We start from the raw sequence: 23,928 nt of genomic DNA on the forward strand, positions 1-23,928 counted from the left end.
AAATGCTTCTTCCATGAAATATTGTTTGTCCCCAAAATTCTCTCTCTCCTCTCTCTCTCTACCTACCTAGACTGCCTGATGACGTCAATTGGATTAATTCCGAGTATACCAGTCTATCAGCTTTAATTGTCTGTGTGTATTAGCGTCCTTATAGGGAAGTTAATCTATTCCTGAAAGTTATCGACGAATACTGATGTTATAGCTCATATGATCTGACAGAGATACGAGCAGCGATTCATGAATTGTAAGACGTATTGAATAAGCAACCCAGCTTGGTTCCAATAGGTTGCCATATTGACGCAAGACGTGCATTAATGATAGGCGCTACTACACTGAAATGAAATAGTGTTTCATTATATTTTATTTATTTTTTTTTTGGGGGGGGGTACACTGACATGAAGGAAAAGTGTGTGTGTGTGTGTGTGTGTGTGTGCGCGCGCGCGCGCGCGGAGTGGGTAGCAGTACTTTTGCAGAAAATATATTTTAGCGTCGTGTCCTTTTTTCGCTTAGCCTTCAGGCTTCTTACATTTTTGACAGATGTGGTTGATAAATTGGGGTGGGGGTTAGGTGGGGAGAGGCCCCCTAACAGAAGTAAATTATTGGGATAAATGACTAAGGCAAGATTGAAATTCAGTCAGATGTTAAATCCGCCTAGGCGAGACTGAAATTTTAATTTTTTGTCTAGACGGGTTGCAAATCATCCTAGGTCCGCTTAGGCCAGAAATCCCCGGCCACAAACCATTTTTAATTATAGATAACTAAATAACATCCCCAATAAAGCCATTTTAGTAATAAAATCTACGGATTGGAGCCTATTGACATTTCAATCTCGCCTAGATGGTTTTGAAATCTGCATGGATTTTAATCTTGCCCGTGAAGTACATGTATATGTACTTAAGTAAGATTAACATTTATATACTGTCAAGTTAATACGACTATCATTTCTTCCAAATCTCTTTAATACTTATTTAAAGACCTTTTGTTAGATCGCCTTTCATTTATTTTAGCACTCGAGCGAATAAGAAGCCTCATTGCTTAATGTAATGAAATGAATCTTGTATCTGTCCCCGTTTTGAGACAGAGAGATATCTAACGTACGTAGAAGCTTGTCAACTTCTGAAGCACTGATAGTGGACGGGTTCATGGTGCATTAATTTCGTAGTGGAAACTGTCTTTCGGTTATTAATTAGGTGCTTCTGAGTGCTTAATTAAGTACGTTGTAGAATCTAAATATATACCCCGGACTGGTTTTGGTAAAAGTCATCTGTGAAGAACAACGAGAGAGGAGTCTTATATCATTATGATGAATTAATTTGAACATCGTATTATCAGCATCACAGATGGCAATGTCCGTTCGGAGCGTTCATCCCATTCTCCGAAGCGCCAGTCGTGGGATAAGTCATTTACTACTCGGCTGCACCTCGATATACATGTAATTACGCTCTTATAAATGGGATACAGTGGATGATTTTTGTTGTAACTAGTACTAAATTCAATAACATATGCCCACATATATGAAACTTTATGATTCAGAACAGAGGACTAACAGATCTGCGGATCAAATCTGACGAGCCACTTAAAAATGTGCCGCTTAATACCCTATAAGACACTGAAAAGATTCCCGGGAGGAATCACGCAAGAAGCATTCAAGTGAGTCGGCCATATTTGATCGGTGGTACTGTCTATAGTCCACTCTTCTGAATGCGCTCTTTGGCTAACGGTGGTGTCAAACAGTCTGTGAATTTTGGGTGCTTTCCCAGAGGTTTAGATCGATCTAAAGATTAAGTTTTAGATCGACCTAATTCCCTGGGGGTTCAGGCTTAATTGCAGTCAGCCGAGCGGACACCATAGTTAATTACCCCCTTACAGCTTGTAGTAGGCGGGACGGACATTTAAGCCGGATTATCTGACAGTAATCTAGTGAGACTCCCCGCGGGGATAGATCGATCTGAAAATCTATGGAAATGGGGTGTTTGTCTCTGCGCAGGTGGTTGACTCGTGTCAGCATAAGGTGGCAATGACCGTGCTAAGACAACAGGCACGGTTACCTTGAAATCAAATGGTTACTAAGGGGATATTTTGACAGGTGTTTATTTTTTTTAACGAAGGTTAAATGTATATTATCACGTTAAGGCGTGTGTAAATCAAGAAAAGTGGGATAAATTTACAAAAATTACGTCTCTTGAATTTGATTTTAGACAGCTGTTGGAAGTTATTGACATTGTTATCATGTATCTTTTTCTTCTAATTATTGTTTTGGAAAATTACCTTATTTAAGTGAATTGTTCATTGCTCTAGAGTGCATGACAATGATGCCAGAATAAGTGACCATCACAGAAGAATAATGCCAGAAAATGTGTCTTTTGACCTTGTTTTGCGAACGCGTAGTGTGCTCCTTATCATTCAAGTATTCCAACACTGAATATTTTGCTTTGATATACAGTCAAGCAACCTTACATAGAATGGCAGCAAAACATGAACCACAGACGTGTTTCCCGGATACCATATCAATGTCTCTCTTAAATGGCTACCCACAAAGGTTGCAATTCCTCTGTGGAGACTCTTAAATCTTACTTAAAAAGCGACCTTGAAATAATGGCAGTCATTGATCCTAGGGACGCTGTATTGCCAGACGCATCAATCTCTCTTTCTTCATTGCCATGTCATCAAAAAGAGATTAAAATCCATGTGAACAAAGTAACAGGCTCGTGGTTAAGAATCATTTTAAGAGACCCTATTGAAAAAAGGCAATAAGGCAATGACCGTACCGGGTAAGTACGTCTTTTTTTTTCTAAACCCAGCAGTGCTTCTTGTAACATTGGATTACCTTCAAATTAAAGCAAATGTCTTTGTGAACGCTTAATAACTTTTGATATAAAAAGATATTTAACTGCCTTTTATAAGATAACGACAAGGCAGAAAGACCGAGAAATGCTTTTTTACCCTAAAACCATTCGGCTTTCCGTTCCCCTTGGGTCTTCATAAAAGATTTTAAAGTGTTTCCTTGAACAGTCAAATGTTTTCAGATAAAAATAGACAAATGTAAATGATGCATCACTGACGTTAGCAAGATCATTCTTTAGGTGATTCTCTTCTGCATTTATGGCAAAAAGAAAACTGTGTTCATCGAATCATGAGAAAGATTCACCGTGTCTGTTCTGGTGTTTTCCAGCATTGTTTTAGTTGCAAGATCGTTCAAGGTCATTTGGAATCTAAAGAAATCATTTTTTACTAATTCTTAGGTTTTTTGGACAATGCTGACTTAAACATATATGTCTTGGTACTTGTGAATGAATTAAATGAATAAATTAAAGTAAATATGTAAATACACGAAAGGACAGATGGACCAAGAAAATTAATTAATTGCGGAAAATTAAAGTCTTAAAGCAGATTTTCCCGTTCACCAGCTCGTCTGTAAAAGAACAGCAGTGCCAGAATACATAATGCTCCTCGCATCCTCACTGGCGATCCTCAAACACATCCTCCAAATGATATCTGTGCAAAAAGGTCACCCGTCGAACGGAGACATATTCTCTGATACCGATATGCAAGGCCCGATCTGCCGAACAAATTGATATCAGATCATAGTCTAAATAGAATATATCGATTTTCGACTTATAATCAATTATCCCGGGGTGACTGCTCACCGATAATACTAGTATAGGTTTGATGGCAGTGGCAGAAAGACACATCCCTATTACAGAGATTTCTATCGACTCGCAGAAAATTATAAAATCGATTTTGACCTGTGGTCGATTTTTATAGGGTTAAAACGTTACACCGGTAATCACATTGAATACCAGATAATAATGACCGCCGAAACCACGCTGTTTGTTGATTGTAGACGAGCATATGGAGATGTTAAGTGTACTGTTGGAGTGTATTTTTTATTTTTGTTTGTTTGTTTGCTTGTTTTTCAAAATAACTTTAACCAGAAACTTGTGATGAATTTTTAGATTAGAAACTCGCTCTGTCACGATCCACAAGATAAATCTCGTGCTTCAGAGATTACTGGAGAGCAATCCTCTTTAGAATTTTCATGCTTTTGGTGAACATATCTGGGGCCTGTTTCAGACACATACCTGATCATATACACGCTTAAACACGCAGGTTTAAAAAGATTAAATGAAATTGGATAAATAAAATGAAATAGGTGATTTAGGTCAATATTGGTTGACTTAACGTTATTCTTATAGCCTTAAGACCATACTGTTAGTCTACTTTGACTTAAGTCAAGTCAGTCCACTGGTAGTCCTGCTTTATAACAAGAAAGACATGGTCAGTGTTTTACGTCAATATTCGCTCCATTTATCTGAACTGCTGTCCATTCACTCTGAGTTGAGATAGACCAAAATTTAGTCTAAAACTTTCTACTGGAACTGTCTTCGGAAATTACGAGTAACAAAAGCTGACTAAGACCAAAAGCCACTGTGGTCTTTGTTCCTCCAATTACGATGATTAAGGTCAATTGCCACTCGGTAAATAGCCACAAGGGCTTGTTTGCCAGACTCTAATCAACTTTAGAATTTAATCGTGTGACGAGTCTGTAATTTGGTTCTTCTGTTGGTTGGTTTAGTCTCGGGTGCAAAGTACGTCAGGGGAGCATGTGTAAGATATGTGTATACACTTAACATGTTTTACCTTTTTTTAATAAAGTTTATTATTATTATTATTATTATTATTATTAATGATCGCCGTCGAACCTTGTTTTAATTTTAGGGCACAGTAGCTTACGTCATGGCTTCTAAATTAACGCCTCAGGAAAAGCACCCAGTTAGAGATGGGCTAAAAATCAATCGATCGCGTTATCACCAATCATTTAAGTCGCTCTTGAATCATTTCATATAGAGGTTCAGAGATATTAGATGAAATGTGAGGTTTTCCATGGACGCACCTTGATGCATTCAATGTCGTCGACTAGCTTTGATACTGTCGTCTGCTTGTCTGCATTCCGTTTAAATCTGTCGTCTGCTATTTTTTTGCAATGTTACCTTGTACGGGTCGCATGAAGCTACCGCGGCATTAACCCACTGCAGAGCTTGTGATTGTAGAATATTTGTCACCATCATTGCTACGGCGGCAAATATTGTCGTCTGCTAGAGGAATAACATGTCAGAAATGAATGGCATGTCAGCTCCCTCTTCCAGAGAATTTTCTCTCACTCCATCTTTGACAGTTGTCCTAGAATTTAAATAATTCACTATGGATTTTACTACATGCTGTTCAAATATGCTAAAGGCTAGAAGGGACGAATTAAAAAAGACACATCCCAGTTTGAAAGTGAAGCCAATTTATAGACCTACATCTTATTTTTACAGCGTTGCAATAACGCATAATGGCATAAGGGATGTTTTTTCCTGCAGCTGCATAAGTTCATAACCTTGTATGTAGTTTGCTTCAGTATGGCGGTTCTTTGTCGGATGATATTCAGAAAACGATCAGAGGAACACGTTTGATGGCATTGCATTAAACGCAAGGTAAGCTTTTTAGACATGGGACAATTTCAATGAATAATAAAGTAGCGAAAGCACGGTCACAATCAAAGCCGTTTAGTTTTTTGAGAAATTCTTACATTGTCGTCTGCTTGATGACAGACTGGTTGTCTGCAAACACGTTTGAGGGCATTGAATTTAACGTAAGATAAGTTTTTCGACATCGGACAATTTCAATGAATAAGAAATTAACAAAAACACGGTCACAATCAAAGCTACTGAGTTTTATGAGACCTTCAAACATTGTCGTCTGCTAGCTGACGGATTTGTCGTCTGCAAGCACATTTGGTTCACCTAACACGGAAAACTGCGATTGATATATTCAACGAAGAATCATGAATGCAAAAAAAAGAACGACTAAGCTCAGATACATGAGTCTGTATGCGGGTCATATGTGGCGTTCTAATGTTATAATGTCGCACAAAATGTTTCATCAACATAACAGAATTGAGCGGTAACGAGCGGATGTAGGCAGTAATATTAGCAGGGAACTTGGGCAAATTTCCAGCTCATATTTCCCTCCATTGTGTATAAAAGTCCACCCCGTTTGGGGTTTGCAAGCACAGTTAAGACGTGTAATGTCTTTATTCTATCTCGCACTGTGCCATGTTGGTTTTATCCCATTTTTTACACCTATCATAGGTGTAGTTGCCAAAGTAACGAGGGGGTTACTCCAACCATGTCGGTCATGGGTGCAGGAAGCGAGTGGGTTCATTGAGGGGGTTCCCCACAGTCGTCGTTATTAATTTCTGAATGGTTACACCACCTCCCCCCCTCTACTTGAATTTTGCTACAAGGTACGTGTCTGCTCCTGGCCTTCTCACACTGTATAATAGTACTTGTCTTTTGGTTTTGAGTAATAACTTGAAACTGAAGCAATCACCATACATACACATACAATGTATGCTATTGGTATTTGTTCACAGATTTTACTTAGTTTAAAGAAAACGTGCATCTGATGCGATAAGTAAGGGTTCAAGTATGCCAACAATTAAAAAAGAATAGTCCAAGACGAATTCAAAGTTAGTTGAAAATAAATGGCTGCTCTGGAAAGCAACTGAGAACATGGTAAGAACATAATGATCGGTTTAATATAGAACCCAAGGCGAATATCAAGTGAGGGATAGGCCGCATTCAGTGGACTAACTAGTCCGAGGACCAAATATAGCCGCCCCACTTGAATATTCCCCCACGGGGAATCTATTCAGTGTCTATTAGCAGAACGTTGGAAACAAGAGGAGGCATGATCAGTTAAACTGATTGCAGTCAGCGAGAGTCCGGGCAGAGTTGGGTCGATACACGTAGACCGATGGTGCCTATGTGAATGTAAATTAATACAAAGAAATGAGCGTGTAATCCTTAAGACGACCTCCATTGATAATAGATCTCGCTTACGCAACATGACGACGGGTCGTATTTTGTATTGTCGGATTACGTGTAAATGTATTCAAAAGCTGTTTCAGGCGCTGAATTTGTGATCGACTCAAATGGAACGGAACGTGTGCCGTTAAATTATTTCACTGCAATAAACGGTTCGACTAAAGATTATACTATACTGATTGCGCTTCGTCTTCAATCTCAGTTCCAAGTAAGTATGAGTATATACATGTATAAGACCCAAGGAAAGAAGGCAACATAGGCTATTTGTCTCACTGTTTATTCCGTATAACCTATTACGAAACTTTATCCTGTTTTGTGTGTCTCGGGGGTACAAACTATGGCATAAGAAAGCTGATCCACGTACAGACCAGACATACTAAATATCCGAGGATTGAATAAATATCGATCGATAAGAAGAGCGAGACCAATCCTCAAATAAAAAAACAGAAATAAAGAGAACAAAATCCATTACGCCGTCGTTACCCATTTTCTGATAAATATTTAACAGTTGAATGTCTGTCGTAGAACAAATGATAACTTTGGGTATCATGGTCATGTCGGAATCCCATTCCCAACGATTTCTGTCTATCTTTTCAATCTTTGAAGAAATCTATCCGCTCAGTTTTATTTCGTGTATATCTACCTATCCATCTCCCTTTTCAACTGAAGTATACCGGTATCTGTAGCTTGCCTTATAAAACGACTTAAGTCAAAAATCGACCTTAGTGCAGACTGAAAATCATTTTATCAGACTTAGTTGCCTTTGATAAAGAATCAAAAAGGTCACCGTCCTGTTGTATTCAGTAATTTATCAGAAAACTATGAATGTCTTGCCAATCGTTTGGCTTGCAGTTGTTATAAGAACCCGTCTAGTAATTCCAAGTACTTTTATTGAGTGCCAGATGTCAAAGTGACGCAACCTGGCCAATATTGCAAAGTCGACCTGGCTTAGTCGTCTATGCATTTATAGCCATCTATAAGCCAATCCCAAAAATATTTTTTTAACTAGGTCATGGCTTTAAATATGTAAACCAAATTTAGACTCCCTCCTTTAATGATAATTGATCGCCAAGGCAACAATTGATACCCAAATTCCCAAAATCTTCACGCATGTCCGGGCAGCATTTAGATATAAATTTACACTGGGTTAAGTCCACTTCAATCCAGGGCCCTGTTTTACTATAATATCTACCAATGATGACAATTTATCGGACATTAAATATGTGGTTATATTCATGAGGGCTGTCTAACTACAATGTTGATGGTGGATTTAGATCTATATTTAGACTGAAATCAGACTATTTATTTCCCAAAGCCTGTTTGTCAAAACCCTTAAGTGCCTGTAGAGTACCAGTATATCGTCTGGAAGTGTTATTTTTCAATAAACAGCTCTTGTTTTTATTGAGCCGAATATTTTGGTAAAATTTCAATATACTCTACAAGGAATGAGACTACTTACACCCTCAATATAAAGTCTGGCTACAAGTTCCCTGTCGAAATAGAATTCCAATAGAATAATTGACAGGTGTGATCCTTGCCCCCAACCCCCTTATCGCCAATTCAGGATCACAAACATTTGTTCCTGTTTTATGAAAGTCTGAACCCTCCTTCTGCTCTCTCTCTCTCTCTCTCTCTCTCTCTCTCTCTCTCTCTCTCTACCTTGACTAAATATCGATCGTGCTGAACAACAGGAGCTCTCTTGTCTATCACATTTGAGGCCGTGTTTCCGCCCCACGGGGCCTAGGCCGTGAGGAGATTACGTCTTCCGAGATGCACGCTTACGATCCATTCTTCGCTGCCGCTCAATATCTATCACTTTTCATTAAACGTCATTAAGGCTGTTCAAAGCGTTCCCGGGGACGATGTTTTGCGGTTTTGTTAGTGGGTGTGGTCAGACTAGAACGATCGAGATTTCGTTTTTGACGTGATGGCGTCATTTTATGTTTATTGCAAGGTACAGTATAGGTGAATGACATTTTCTGTAACATTCTCTTGTTGTTTGAATTGATGACGGCAGATCTAGGTGAGCCACATCTTTTTAAAAAAATCTACTTCAACGAAAAAATTTGGTTCTTATGAGAACTAAAAGAGAACGAATCACTGGGACAACTCTGGTTAGCCGAAAAAAAAATGGTCTTTAAAAGTTAAATTTTTATATAATTTGTAAATCTGTTAAAAAGACCCCGGGATAGTATTAGAAATTCAGAAATACATGTAGAGGATCTCTAGGAATAGCCCTTGACATGGGCAATATGTTATCGTGCAAGAGTTCCTTTTACATTTTCTTCACCAGTTTTTAGTGTCGTTTGAGGCTTAAATTAGTCTAGTAACATCTGTTATCTCGCTTACGCGACTTGGCCCGGTTTCCGGGTGATAAGGGGACCTCGTCCGAACAGTCTACGGTATCATGATAGAGCACACGTAAGCAATATGTGCTCAGCGGACGAGTGATAGTTTATCTCCTATACGTGCATGTATTCATTCTTTTGATTGGTTTAAAGCGTGGGATGCTGTAGTGGGAGAGCGTGACGGTGCTGGACAGGAACCGGAAGCTGCTACTCTGTCAAATGATTAATTAACAAGCACCTGTCAGTTTCGTGTCTGTTTTGGAACTCAACATTCTCTGCTTGATGTCTTAGTGAATACTAGCATTGGCACGAATAGGTGCGTCATTAATTAATTAATTACACTTCTCCGTAGGGTCTGCGTGCTACATGCATGGCATCGTCATACATACATGTACATGTGCATATAACATTAATATTCTTATCAACGTTTGTGCGAAGGGGGCCACATCTAGTTTTTTGTACACCTGTACCTCTCACCCTGTTGCATCTAGCCTTTTTGTTCCACGAACACCATATTTGAGGATTAAAGTCAATTGTGGTTGCAGTAGGACCAGAAAATGTTTATACTGTCTTATTACACGTTTATATACCAGTACGCGTCTTTTAAATAGCATGTCGTGCATGCCGACGACGCAAAGGATACTCAAGTTATCAGAATTTTGCAACAAATCCATCACAATTCAAAAGAAGATCGGTCAAAAACCTCATGAATTACCATTTAAAGCTTAATGTCCTGTTGGTACGTGTATAAAAATGGGAATGCTATAATCAAAATATATTTGAGCAAACAATGCGAGAGTGCAGTCTGTATTATTTATTTATTTATTTATTTATTTATTTATTTATTTATTTATTTATTTATTTATTTGAATTCTCAAGTAATCATTTATACTTTGATCCATCTTAAATTTTCTTTATAAAATGAACAGCAGACATTGTGTATGCATGCATTTTTTTAATACCAACTGACTCATACGTGCAGGGCTATCTTCATCTCATGTCATTTGGACTGAGAAAATAACATAATTTGATCTAACTTCTACCTTATTACCTGGTGACATTATAAGGATAATGGTATAATTTTCTCTAAACTGTAAGGCATCAACTGGCATCATTATGAAAATCCCACACGCAGTGCATTTGAATTGCTCGTATATAACCTCTTCATTGAATAGGGGTTCAATGTAGGCAGAAATATTCAAAACTGTTTTGCAAATGCGATGTATTTAATAACACATAATGTGCATTTGGTCTGAAGTAAGGTTATATACGTGTATATTTAACAACGATCATATTTGAATTATGTACGATTATGTGATGTACAGAAACGAAAACACACTTGACGTTATGGTGGTAAATAATCGGCATGGGATGCTTCATATAATGGTTTTTTTACCGCCATTACCATAATATACAGTATGCGTTTATGCTAAACGGTCTATTCACAATAGTGTTCTTGTTCTCTATATTTTGATTTTCTACTTTTTCCACCCTATTTCTTCGCTCCTATCAGTACTTTATGAGCCCAAAAATGTTGTCGTTACAAAGTAATTCAAGAATCGGTAGCAGAAAGGCGACCAGTGTAGATACTGTGGGCTGGTTCTGAGAAGGCGCTTTCCACGTAAGATGTCTTACACAAGGCAGTCTTACGATAATTGCTTATTTCCTCAACGATATACAGAATAAGAGAGGGAATATATAGTTTATTTTCGGCACTCATTTCCGAACTGAATGAAATTCTTGATATATTTTTATTGGTATTCTCATTTCCTGGATAAATTTTCTAGGAAACTGCATGTAGTTTCTCTGAAGTCAATTTCATAAGGCATGTACTGTATGGAAGACGTAAGGCCCTCGATCTGATTACAATATTTATTCCGTCTTCCGCTCCTCCTTTTGTGAGTTAACGGACCCAGGTCAGTGTAACTGTATGGAACACATCAGCAAAGTTACGGAAAAGGTGTGTCTCTTTATGTTGGTACAGTTAACTGTTTTTCCTTTTCAATCAAGATGTTTTCCTTCTCTGCAAAACTCCATTTTTTGTTTACATTTCAGTCTCCCGTATATTAAACGTAATCTCTCTTTTTTCTTTCTCTCTTCGTACATAAAGGCGAGAGCACACGCACGGGCGCTCTCTTGCACGCGGACTCACGCAAAGCACACACGAGCATTTACCCCCTCCCCCAAGCACACACGCACACACACACACACACACACACACACACACACAACCATGTGACACCCGTCTTTAACTGACACATACCATGAATTCATTGGATAAATCTTTAATGTGGGTTGTTAGAGACTTAATACCGTGCCCTAAAAACACGGCTTCATTTAATCTGTACATTTACTCAGCACTTCAAAAGGACAACCTACAGGTAATTCAAATAATGGGGCTACATCTTGATAACAATGAACGTAGTGGGCGATCACAGGTAGGACTGTTTTATGTTATCAGTAGCGGTATAGTTTTACATGTACAGTAAAAATGGAAGGAGCAGTTCGTCAGAGGGGGGGGAGGAAGGGTTGTTGGACACAATCATAAACCCTTTGGTCCTTGGTCAGTACTTGCTCAACTGGGCCTGTTGCATTAATCCAAGTTTTGAATGTATGATGAGACAAGAAAGGACCCAGAGAAGCATTTCATCAGTTGTGTCGTGTTATAAGGGTAAAGTGATTGTGTTCAATCTACATCTAATATTGAACATGTTTACCTCCAAGTATATCTCCTGAATAGAGGCTATTCACCTGGAAAGCCTCATTATCTGATGAAGATACCCTGGGCAGACATCGGAATATTGGAAGTAAACAATTTCAATATTAGCTGTTGATTAAAGAAAATCACTTTACTCGTTAGAAAGGGACCAGAACTAAATGAGGTCAACGGCCTTGCATACATTTATTCGGAGCTGGAATACATTCAGTATTAGGTCGCATTCAGAACAGTGGACTAACTAGTCCGAGGGTCAAATATGGCCGACCCACTTGAATACCTCCCCACGGGGAATCTGTTCAGTGTCTATTACCAGATTAGACGGCAAGCTTTTTAGAGGGTCGCCATATTTGACCCGCGGACTAGTTAGTCCACTGTTCTGAATGAGGCCTTATACTACTGATCCAATTTATATGGCAAAGGATTTGTAACTATGTCTGTTACACAGCTCAACATTGTGATAATGACGCAATCAGTTTACTCTCATCGAATACTTAGACATAAAGTATATTTGCAAAAGACTCAAAACAACCCGCATTCAGCTCTTGTAGCTATTGTTAGGTCTGTCACAGAAGGAAAGAGAGCATACATCCAATAGAACTTATGAATTATTGCTCTTACTGATATGGTTTATGTCAATGCATCAGAAAGTTGGATGATGTGTATATTTGTGTAAATGATACCGGTAGTCCTATATATGTTAAATTATTGTTGTTGTTGTTGTTGTTGCTTTTCCTCTGCTTCTACTTCTTTATTTCAGTTCATTTTAACTGTCGTTGAATATAAAATGTGTACTGTGGAAACTATTTGTATAGCTTTGAACCATTACACGTCAGTCCTTTTCAACTATATTGTAATGAGCAGTGTATTGGCAATATAACGGTGGACAGGGGGTGTAGGGGGGGGGCACGTTGGGGGGGGGGGGTTCAGCCCCTTCAATGTTATCACTCCAACACACCATGAAATAATATAATGTTGTCTTTGTTTACTTTTTCGTATTTATGTATTGGTACTCGTGAGCTTTGTTGCAAAATACTGGGTTCGCCATAGCAGTCGTATTGACGTACCTGTCGGTGCGACCAAAATCCCTCAATATATCAATTCATGAATACTGGTTACGTGTAAAATCACTAACGAACTAATCGCTTTATTTCAGATTACTCGACAAACGACGGGAGCGTTTTGTGAGCTTCGCATTAATAGAATTAAGGAGGATTAAACAACACATAACGCAGAACTTTCATTCCTAGGAATGGTTTTATAATTGACTCTAAGGTCCCCAGTTCCTTTAGTTGACAACGGAGACGTAGCAGTCGAGAGCTGTGCGCTTTACTGTGCTTGTCTACACTAGATAGTGACAAAAGGCTACTGTGACGTCACGTTATATCTTGGGATTATATACATATCTGCCATAGGAAATTTAGATTTGAAGCTGTAAAAAAATCAGAGCTTATTTCGTGACGCCTTACCTACATCTTTGCCAATTTGGCTTGCATAAAGGCGTCAGCGAATGCTAAATAAGGAAAGTGATTAATTAAAACTACTACGGTGTTCTTAGAACGAAATCCGTGGAATAAGCCCTAAGAGAAGAATTTGTTCTATATTCTGACGAGTGACATAATTTCTGCTGAAGAAACTTGTTGGTTTATCTCGAATAAATGAAGATAAAAGAACGGGGATAAAACACGGTTGTGACAGACGGTCGACAAATGTGAATTCTGAGGATATATACATATATCAATATTACTTGGAAATGACTTGTTATCAAGGGACTTTTAGTTGAACCATTTCCATTGCTGGACATACGCAGAGCCAAACATACCACACGACGTATAGCTTTACATGAAGCCGTCTACGGTCATACATTCGCATAAAAGTGTTTACGAACGCATAAAGATCAGATATAGGACATCGGAAGCAACCGTCTGGACAATTGTTTTGAATTATTGTCGTAATGGCCAAGAAGTTGTATCTTTCTCATAAAACTGGCCGGGTTGCTTATTGATTCTTGTATTACAGCAAAAGTAAACAACGCTTCTGTCACCCGTTACTGCAGTTAATGTCTGATGAATAAAACTTAATGAAAAGGATCAGTTAAAGGTCAAGGCCAATTAAAAGGTCAATAAAAGGTCAGTGAGCTCCTACATTGAAGAGTATTAAGGAATATCATTCGAAGGGAATACGAGTCTTTTGCGTGACTATCCTTAGCGTCACTGTCCTTAGCTTAGCGTCGCAGACGACAGTCGCAGACCACCGGCTTCATGACAAAAAGCAGACGTGACTTTCAAATGAGCAGTGAATTAATACTTGAAGATAAAGATATAACTGAAACAAGACACCTTTTCAAACGATTGACGGAAGCGAAACGCCGTGCTCAACAGATCAACAAAAGCAGACGGCAGCAAAAATCAAAAGTCGGCCAAAGAACGTTCGGGCATATCCTAGATGTATACTAGTAATTTCAATCGACAAATAAGTGAAAGTGGACTGTAAAAAGGAAGGTGAATACTTTTCAAACAATCGACAAAGACGATCGTAGCAGGCAGTGGATCGGTGTAGTCAGTCAATGTCAGGCCAGCTTTGTAGAAACTAGTGGATGCCAGACAAATCACTCCACAAAAATAGAACAGGAAAACGATGTCTGTGCTCTTAAACTACTCGTAAAAGATCACTAAAATCAGTCGAACATCTCTACTTTACGACGGCCGCAGACGACTCCAATTTAAGGGGACGGCCATCAGCAAGCAGACGACGTCTGTAAACGAGAGCAACAAACGACAGGACACTGCCCCCTGCTCGAGATTGCTTGACAGCTGCCGGCGTCCGCAATACGCACGGAGAATACCAACTACGCTACAATCGATTGTGCAGCGTTCAAAGGAACAACTCGTCTTGTTTCCCGCATACAGCCGACTTGCCTTGGGCATTAACGCAGATACAATGTACGGCGAGGACGAAAGCGCGAACGGAAGCGCACACAACAGAGCAGCATGCTACAGAACGGAAGCTTTTCATGTCAATCCCTTAATCGAAGGCCATCTGGTGTGAGTTAAGGACATCTCAGGTGAGTTGCACTTGTAATCAGGTCTCTCAGAATAATCGTCAAGTGCTGTTTGTTACTCTATGGTAATTACGCCTTCACCTCAGAAAATGCTGGTGTTGATGAATTAAATAGTGAGTGTTCTTCAAAGTCTGTTGCTCTTTGCAGGAATGCTTGGTTAAAACAACACTATTAGGAATATTTCAATTTCCACGCATTAACGACATCGCTTTGGATCACAGAGATCGCCGTAGAGCAGTATCCGGTTGCCATTCACGCTGCTGTATACTACTGAAGGGGATTCGATAAAAAAGACACATAGTATCGACTGTTGAGGACCGCTCCCAATACACGGAGGAACATTGTGGTGTGGCCTTAGTAGCACATTTTAACGTGTTCATCATAAAACCTGCCGAGGCGCCGTAGTAATCGCCGACCAAAATTACTGTCGCGAGGATTTCATTCCCGCGTTAAAAACGTTGGCTTGATACGTTAAGTTATTCCTATATTGACGTCCTCTAGCGGCGCTTGCCTTTTTGCACTCCGTAGTAAAAAAAATACGCTGATGCTATTGATTTGTCAGAAGCACGTTGGAAGACCATCCGACCAAATCACCCGTCAAAGTTAGCAGTGACATATCATATAGGGAAACGAGAAACTATATCTTTCCAGGCGTTTTTGACGGATGTGATTCGCCCACTTCTTGCCGGGATGGTAACGATTTACGAGCAGAGTACCGACGTGTGAGGAAAAGAGGTGAGATAAACGTCTTGTTTTAAGTATCGGAAGAGGCGAGAACTTAACCTTAACGTATAATTCAGCCGGGCATTAAAAAATGCATATATCCCTTAAATAGGAAGAAGTTAATTACGTGAATATTCAATCAATAATTTGAGAGGAATAGGTCACATGGTAAAGTTCCATTGGATGTGGGAATGTTCACAGTAATGGTGAGTGGGTGTCTTGCTTGATCTTCCAGTACAAAGAGCACGGTCTGAGTAAGCCCCTATTGTATAACTTGTTGGGAAAATATTCCACCAATCAAAGGCCGGGGCACAAGAATAGATCGGCTTACCAATTAAAGGGTATGAAGTCACTTTAATACACTTTCATTAAAAAGGAAGAGCAATTTAAGCTGAAATACTAAGTTCGAGATAGCACACAAAAAGGAGAGGAAGGATCTGGAATTTAATTTGGCAAACCGCTTAGAGAGGCAATCAGACGCGCTCTCCCAAGAGTGTTTCTCTGGGATTTGTCATGCAGCAGCTCCATCTATTGAGAGAAGGGAACACCATACAAAAGCCGGTGCTTATTTTCTAACCCCAACATACCCTTATAAACATTAGTGATTATTTGACATCAAAGGCGAAGATATAAGATACTGATAGCAAGCCGCGCTTGAAAACGTTCGACTTGGAGCAGCTTGGCTGACTCTGGTAGTTGGAATGCCAACTGACAGCTATTGGAATCGACAGTAAAAATTGCACAAAAAGTAAACTTGGGATTTCAACCGCAGGCACGTAAGTTAAAAGCAATTCCAACAGGTGTTATCAGTCAATATTAACTGCAAATAGAAGGAAATTGAAATATTGTGGACGATTTTTTTGCAGTCTGGGTAATTACACAAAAAGGGATGTGGTTGCGGTAGCGTGTCTTAGCACGCATTTGAAGGACGGGCGCCACTGGTAGTTTCCAGGAGCATTCTGGCAGCCCGATGAGGACAGGGAGACGATTAGTTCCGCACCAACATCACACAAGTTACCCCACCCCCACCAGCAAAGTGTCTCGTCCCCCGGTTCTCGCTGGCGCGCGTGAAGGATACCCGGTTCCCATTTTACTTTCTTTCGGACCCCTTCCAGGTGGTAATACACGGGATTTTCATCAAGCGCCTTATGATGGTCTCGAGGCGGAACAACGCAACCGAGGCCGAGCGCACGGTCAAGTACACCCCCTGTGGCCAAGGAGACCACACGGACAGCAGTGACCACGAGCTCGAGCAGATCGCCGTGGTCAGTAAAGACGGTAGAAAGGAAGAGACGATTGCTCTCAATGGGCCTCACACGCTCCCTGGGCCCACGTACCCTCGCAGTTCGCCCCATGACAGGACTAAACTTATAGGGGAGCGTCTGAGCGGGAGTAAAGGCAGGTCCCTAGATGCCTCTCCCATATACTCTGGTAAGCACCCCATGACGCCCCCGGGAGTGGCTCAAAAGTCTCGTACTCCCTCCAAGCAAAGTCTAATAGACGTTGTAACCAGTAAATTTGACCGCATTAAGCGGAAGAGTACGAAGGATGAAGTGACATTCTTAAACCGTTCTCTCCGCTCGCGTTCGCAGGACGTTGTCACGCCGCGTTCAATCCGGAAACAGAGGAGAAAAGAAATCGAGGAGAAATTTGGGAAAAGGAGCATGAAATATGAAAAAGTGGAAACGTCCACAAATTCCAGTGACAAAGATGGTTGTGCGTGGACGTTCATATTTGACCCATCAGGACGTTTGTGTTACTGGTGGTCCTCTATAGTAAGTCTGGCGTTTCTGTACAATTTCTGGGTGCCCATCTACAGGTTCGCCTTCGCTGAAATTAATGAGAACAATATGGCGTTGTGGTTCACGCTGGATTATACAGCAGATTTTATATACCTTCTAGACATTGTGGTGCATTTTCGGACGGGTTTTCTGGACGAAGGTGTCTTGCAGACTGACGTGACAAAGTTACGGCTTCATTATATGAATTCTACAATGTTTTATATTGACTGTCTTTGCTTGCTTCCACTGGATTTTTTGTATCTTTCGATCGATTTTAATTCATTACTTCGTGGTTTTCGACTGGTAAAAATCTACCGCTACTGGACATTCTTGGATAGAACGGAGAGGCACACAAACTACCCTAACGTTATACGGACTATCACTCTCCTTAACTACCTCTTGGCTATCTTCCACTGGAACGCTTGTCTATTTCACATCGTTGCCGTAAAAATAGACATTAAACACCAGGATTTCTGGGAACTCCGGACCCAGAACGGATCGTCACCGGATGCGGGGATAGAGTATATGTCTGCGTTGTATTGGAGCACCCTGATGATGACCACGACGGGGACGCTGTCCACGCGACCTCAGACCTCCGGTCAGTATTTCTTCCTCATCATGCAGATGATCTGTGCTCTGCTCCTGTTTGCCTCGGTTCTGGGTCACGTGGCCAACATCGTCTCCAACATCAGCGCAGCGCGTAAGGACTTCCAAGGTAAGTCTTTATGTGAAATTATGGGTGAAGTGATCTTATGTGTTTCATGTGTAATTGGTGGTGCAATGGCAGATCCAAAAAAAAGGACAAGCCAGCACGTTCGTAGTCCTAAGGCCCCATTACCATAGACACCATCGGTTTTCATAGATCGAACCAACTGCGCGGGGACTCTCGCTGAGTGCAATCAGCTTAAGTGGTTGACAAGTCCCCTCTTGAAACTGAGTAGAATACAGAGAAGCTGGTAATAAATCAGTTAATCAGTTAAGCTGTTTGCAATCAGCAAGATTCTCCACAAAGTTGGATTGATCTACCTAAACCGATGGTGTCTATGGGGATAGGGTTTTAGCCTCCAAGGTGACCCCTTTCTCCCGTTTCTCAACCCCTTGAAAAACGGATTAATGAACAGAACGAGGGGAAACCAGGTCGTTTCCGCCCCATTTGCACTGATTAATATAGTAAAAACGTCCTCATCTACTGCTTTTATATTTGCCGATTTATAATCCCCTACCCGCATAGCTAAACCTTGGATCCACTGGTGATTTAAGTTAAAGGGTGCAACGCATTATATATATCTATACGTTCATTTCTTATCTTAATTTTGTCAGCCAATATATATATATATATATATATATATATATATATATATATATATATATGTGAAATGAAGATAAGAAGTGAACGTTTTGTTGTCTTGTGTATTACGTGTTCACTATGCCACATTCATTTACAGTATATTGTCTTCTGTATACGTTTTGTTCATACTAACATTTAACCAGATGAGAGACAACATACCGATGTGAAATTTCTCTATGTATGAAGTATATATGTCCCGGTTATAATATGAGTTCACTTGATTATATAGTTTAACATGTCACCTACATTAAGGTCACGCAAGCAAACTGTTGCTCACAGATCTGAAAAGTGTGTTTCACAACTGAAATATGCAGTAGGTCGCGTGTCGTTCATATTGAACTGCTACCTGGATATAATCAGTTATAATCTAAAAAATGATATACTTACTGTGTAACTACGAGTATGGATCACGCATGCTATAATATAAGAGTATGATCAATGGCAGGTACATTTATTAGGCTGGAATGTCAAAGACCTAGATTAACACATAATCATTTCGGGAGATAGCACAGATCGAACTGATGACACGTTGGATTTTTAAAATTAAAATCACTGTCAATGCTCACACAAATTCAAAATTCAGTGAAATGGCGTAGAGGTCTACTAGATTTAGATAAGGTAAAGAGCAAAGAGGAGGCTGAGGCATTAACTATGGTGGTTTTAAAGTATTTAACCCACTAACAACCCATGAATGTTGCACATGTACTTTGGGTCTTAATGGTTAAATTTTTTATCCAAAAGTCCCTAATAATTCCCCTGCAATCATGTGAACCATACAAGATAAATGCACAAACAAACAAACAAGCAATCAATCAAACAAGCAAACGGACAAAGAAACAAATTAATAAACAAGCAAACAAACTCTAAGCATGCTTTCTGCAAATGTTTTAAATGGAAAATTGTTTGTATAGCCAACTGCATATACAATTACCTCCGAGGTTGGAGCTGTTTTTCCTAACCAACTTCAACACACGACCGGATTATCCGGCGGATTATCAGGCGGATTAAATCCATTTTCTGTGATGCTCAGTTGACAATGTCTACGAGGTGTTTTAACCACAATGTGACAACGCACAGTCATGATACCATCATTGCTATTTCACTATCAGTTATTAACACTGCACGATCTGAACCGCTTTAATGACATATAGAACATAATATTTTGATAAGAGTTATACATTAGAAATGTTAATATTAATGATATCACATCAGCAGTGACACAGATTTTGATGTACCTATTACTAATACATCTTAAGACTCTTAAAGATACATAACAAGCTAGAGTACAGCTGAATAATCCCTGTGGCCAACTGAAAATACTACTAAACAAATCAAATAAAGTCCACATACAAAATGGCAGCCGAAAAAAGTGGTTAAACTGTACTTTCTTCAAAACAGTGGTCGTAATTTTGACCTACTTCTCCGATTCCCAGTATGCAGCGAAACGGAATATGAAACGAAAGGGGATACTGAAACGAACCTCTATGGTATTTCTTCTGGTTCTACTATTTTGAAACGATATGTTGGCATTTCTTCTGGCAATTAAATGACATTCTAGTAGGAATTATACGACATGACTACACGCTTAATATGCATCTTAAAGACAAGCTGCTTTACGAACTATGGCCACCAATGCTTTCTTGAAATCTTTTCTGAAATCGTCTATTTTTACGTGAACCAAAGAAGTTGCTTAGTGCCGCAGGCAATATTAAAATGATTTAAACATTTTGGGGAATATTTTCCGTTTTTACAGCATTTCTTACTCCTTGACTCTTAATTATAAACCTTATGAAAAAAGTCTGGAAAATGTTTCTGCTTATTTTAAGTCGGCTATCGTGGGGACAACATGTCAAAATTAGTTGAATCTCCATGCGCGTGCTGTGTGACCATAACCACCAAACATCATTTTCATTTCAAAACTAATAAATATCTTCAGAATTGCTTTATTTACTTATTATTCAAAGCGCTTGTTTATACTTGGTGTGACTATTTAAAATGGAGAAAGATGCAGGCAGATGCATGAAAAAATGAACCGCCAAGTTATGAAATGCAGATTAGAGGCTAAATAATCAATTTATAAAGATGAGAATTGTTATTAACCAGTCTTCGTCAGATGGGATGTGTTATGTCATGCGATAAGTTTTGGTGCAAAACTGCCAGCTTGCACCACGAACCGAACGATTAATAAAGACTTCATTTGGCATATATCCCATCTTATGTGAAAGGCATATATTCATTCCTATCGTTAGGTGACATATGCGCTTTGGATGAACGCTTCGGACTCGTAGAGCATTGAACGTCGAAATCAAGTGATGAAATACGATATCAGAGTGCATATGGCATTTATCAATATTAATGTATACTTTAATCTTAATTGCTTCATTACGCAAGTTTGACCTCAATTTCTGGCAGGAGACATTAGATCCACAGGTCACGGTGCACTTTCTGAAAGGGACCGTTTCAAGGAATTTTACTTCTGTGCAATGTTTAGAACTAAAAGAAAATTCCGTGGATTTATTTTGGTCACACCAATCTTTACTTGCCTTAAGACTAAAGCACAGGTTCTGGGGAAAGAAAAAAAATGTGTAAATCTTGCAATAATAACACTAGATGCAGCTCTTAGTTGAGTATCGCAAAATTTCACCCGATTTTTTTTATATGTATATGTTTTTATAATATTTTGCAAAGTGCCGCGGCACGATACTAATAAACATCAGTTAATATTTTATACTACGTGCACAAATACTTTGCTGTGTTTTAAAAGTTCAGCTCATTCCATGGAATATTTAGCGTTAAGGGTGCCATCACTAATATTTCTTGTACTGAATATCATTTTTGGTATGGTACTGAAAGTCACAACACGCATGCGCAGAAACTGATGTCATCTCACGTTAAACGCAACGTCACAATTATCAATGAAATAATTACATGTATTAATAGTAATAATATTTATTTCTTAAAACCGCACTACACTACCGTCTCAGTGCTGTTTACAGATAAAATTATTATGATTGCAACTAATTATATAGATAATAAAAGCTAAGGTAAAAAAACAATTAAAATAATTAAAGCTGGTTAAAATAGTAATGGTCTGAACAATAAAACTTTTTTCTGATAAAATGAGAAAATATTAATTACAATACTGTTCAAATAAGAATGTTTTTAAGTCTTTTTTAAAAACCTCAACACTATCAATAGTCCGAATGTACTTCTAAATCAACATAGTGGAGTTACATTAAAGAAAAGTGCCTCTACAGAAACTTTTTCAGACCTGGCAAAGTCAATCCGCACACGATGTAGTGTGTATCATAATGTTGCAAGACATGTTGAAGTCAAAGTGGTTCAAATAACGTAAAGTGGTTGAAACTGATAATAACTCCTCTTTTTAAACGGTCCCTGTCTACAAGTAGTTTCTCCCCTCTCCCCCCCCCCCCCAAAAAAAAAAAAAAAAAAAAAAAACGACACACTGTTTGTGACGCACTGCAAAAGGCACCAGCGGTACTGCTGCCGGGATAATCTGTCGTAAGACAATTGACCTATTTGAAAAATATTCGTTTAATTTGGGAGCCGGTAAAATCCGATTCCTTTGGGAAGTCGTTTGATGAATAGAAACGTGCAGTGGTGTGACATAATGTTTTCAGTCCACGCCATATAATCAATTGACTACAAGTACATTGGTTTAGATGCTTAATTGGTTGTCTTACATTTACTGGGCATGCACCGCAACCCACTTCCTTCCAGCTACAACCAAAGTTGTTGTTTCTTTCTATTTTTGTTTATATGCATACGTGTTAACGTTTGTCCGGTGTCTGGTCACACCTTTTTGCCAAGACATGCGCTTCCTTTAACGTACATAATATTACAAGATAAAACGTATGATACGCCTCGATTCAAAACACATAGTACTCGAAATTGACACATGTACTACATAAACTGAACCGACGCTCTGTTCCTTCATTTTCAAATTGAGAAGATGATACGCCATGAGATCGATCAAGCTCTTGAAACTGCATCCAACCCGTTAATGCATCGCTGTTCCTGTCAATACTTATGGCTTATGAAATGAATAGTGATTGATCAGGGATAAATCTATTGTCATTAGGTGGGCCGTTTGAATGCACTGATCAGCGATAAGCTTTTCTAAAATGAGGTTTGGCTGTTATGTTCAAATATGGTTCGTGGAAAACAGACAGTGGGTAATGGATATTCATGCAAAACTAGGATTATACGTCTGTTGGTGGGGCTGTAACATCCCTTTGTGTTCTGCTTTCTCTCTCTCTCTCTCTCTCTTAGAAATAATTATCTCTCTTATCTTTTTTAGAGTATCGCATCTCTTAAAAAACTTAACTCTCTCTGAAAATAATTTTCTCTCTTTTTTTAAAAAAACCCGCATCTCTTTTAGAAAACTCAACTCTCTCTCTCTCTCTCTCTCTCTCTCTCTCTCTCTCTCTCTCTCTCTCCTTCCCACCACATCAATGGAATTAACCAAGTCAAGTGCAAGCAGACAGTTATGACTTTTCCGTGTCGTACATGTTTTATTACACCCAGAATCACTCCGACTCATCAAACCAGTACAGTGAAGTGATCATAACTTCATACCCAAAATACGGCGTGATGAACGGCGGCCATACAGCATGTTTTATGTTAACGTTGTTATGCCGTGCAGTTTATGGTAAAAACTAATAAAACGTACGTCCCAGATTATGCCGTAAGGTTTATTGGCAATATGAGTTGATATACGGGCATGTGTTCGTAAGTACATAGTATAACCAGTATAACTGAGTGCCAGCAAAAGTACATCATAGTCAATGGTGGAACGGTTTAACAAAACTAAGGGACCGTGAAACAGATAGTCCGTCCTACGTTTAGTTTTAATGGTTAGGGTTAGCCTGACCTAAGTGGGTTAAAATCTAGGCTCCCCTGTACAAATGAATGGGAAGCGGACTCTCTAACATGGGGCGGGGACTCTCTGTCACGTTACACCGGGACAGGCCACAGTGGGCAATTTGATTATCCTCTCTACCTGCTCATCCTCTACCTGCTCATCCTCAAGAACAGTATAACGTGTGAAACAAGGCA

At 39.3% G+C, this 23,928-nt stretch overlaps 1 protein-coding gene across 4 annotated transcripts in view; it reads left to right on the forward strand.

Moving 5' to 3' along the window:
- The window catches only part of LOC106181013 (uncharacterized), a 64,561-nt gene that overhangs the window by 10,147 nt on the left and 30,486 nt on the right, over window positions 1-23,928 (forward strand). For 2 of the 4 annotated variants that reach the window (XM_086997418.1, XM_086997417.1), the window contains exons 2-3: window positions 13,093-15,000; window positions 15,145-18,216. In XM_086997418.1, coding sequence (XP_086853544.1) covers window positions 16,869-18,216 — 1,348 coding nt within the window. In that variant the 5' untranslated portion in view covers window positions 13,093-15,000; window positions 15,145-16,868. Of the gene's footprint in view, window positions 1-13,092; window positions 18,217-23,928 lie in introns of all 4 variants that reach the window. The other 2 variants (XM_086997421.1, XM_086997419.1) reach the window with 2 other exon arrangements.

The sequence above is a fragment of the Lingula anatina genome, chromosome 10 (assembly GCF_051362555.1).
Source record: "Lingula anatina isolate TDL-2025a chromosome 10, LinAna3.0, whole genome shotgun sequence".
NCBI classification, from domain to species: Eukaryota; Metazoa; Brachiopoda; class Lingulata; order Lingulida; family Lingulidae; genus Lingula; species Lingula anatina.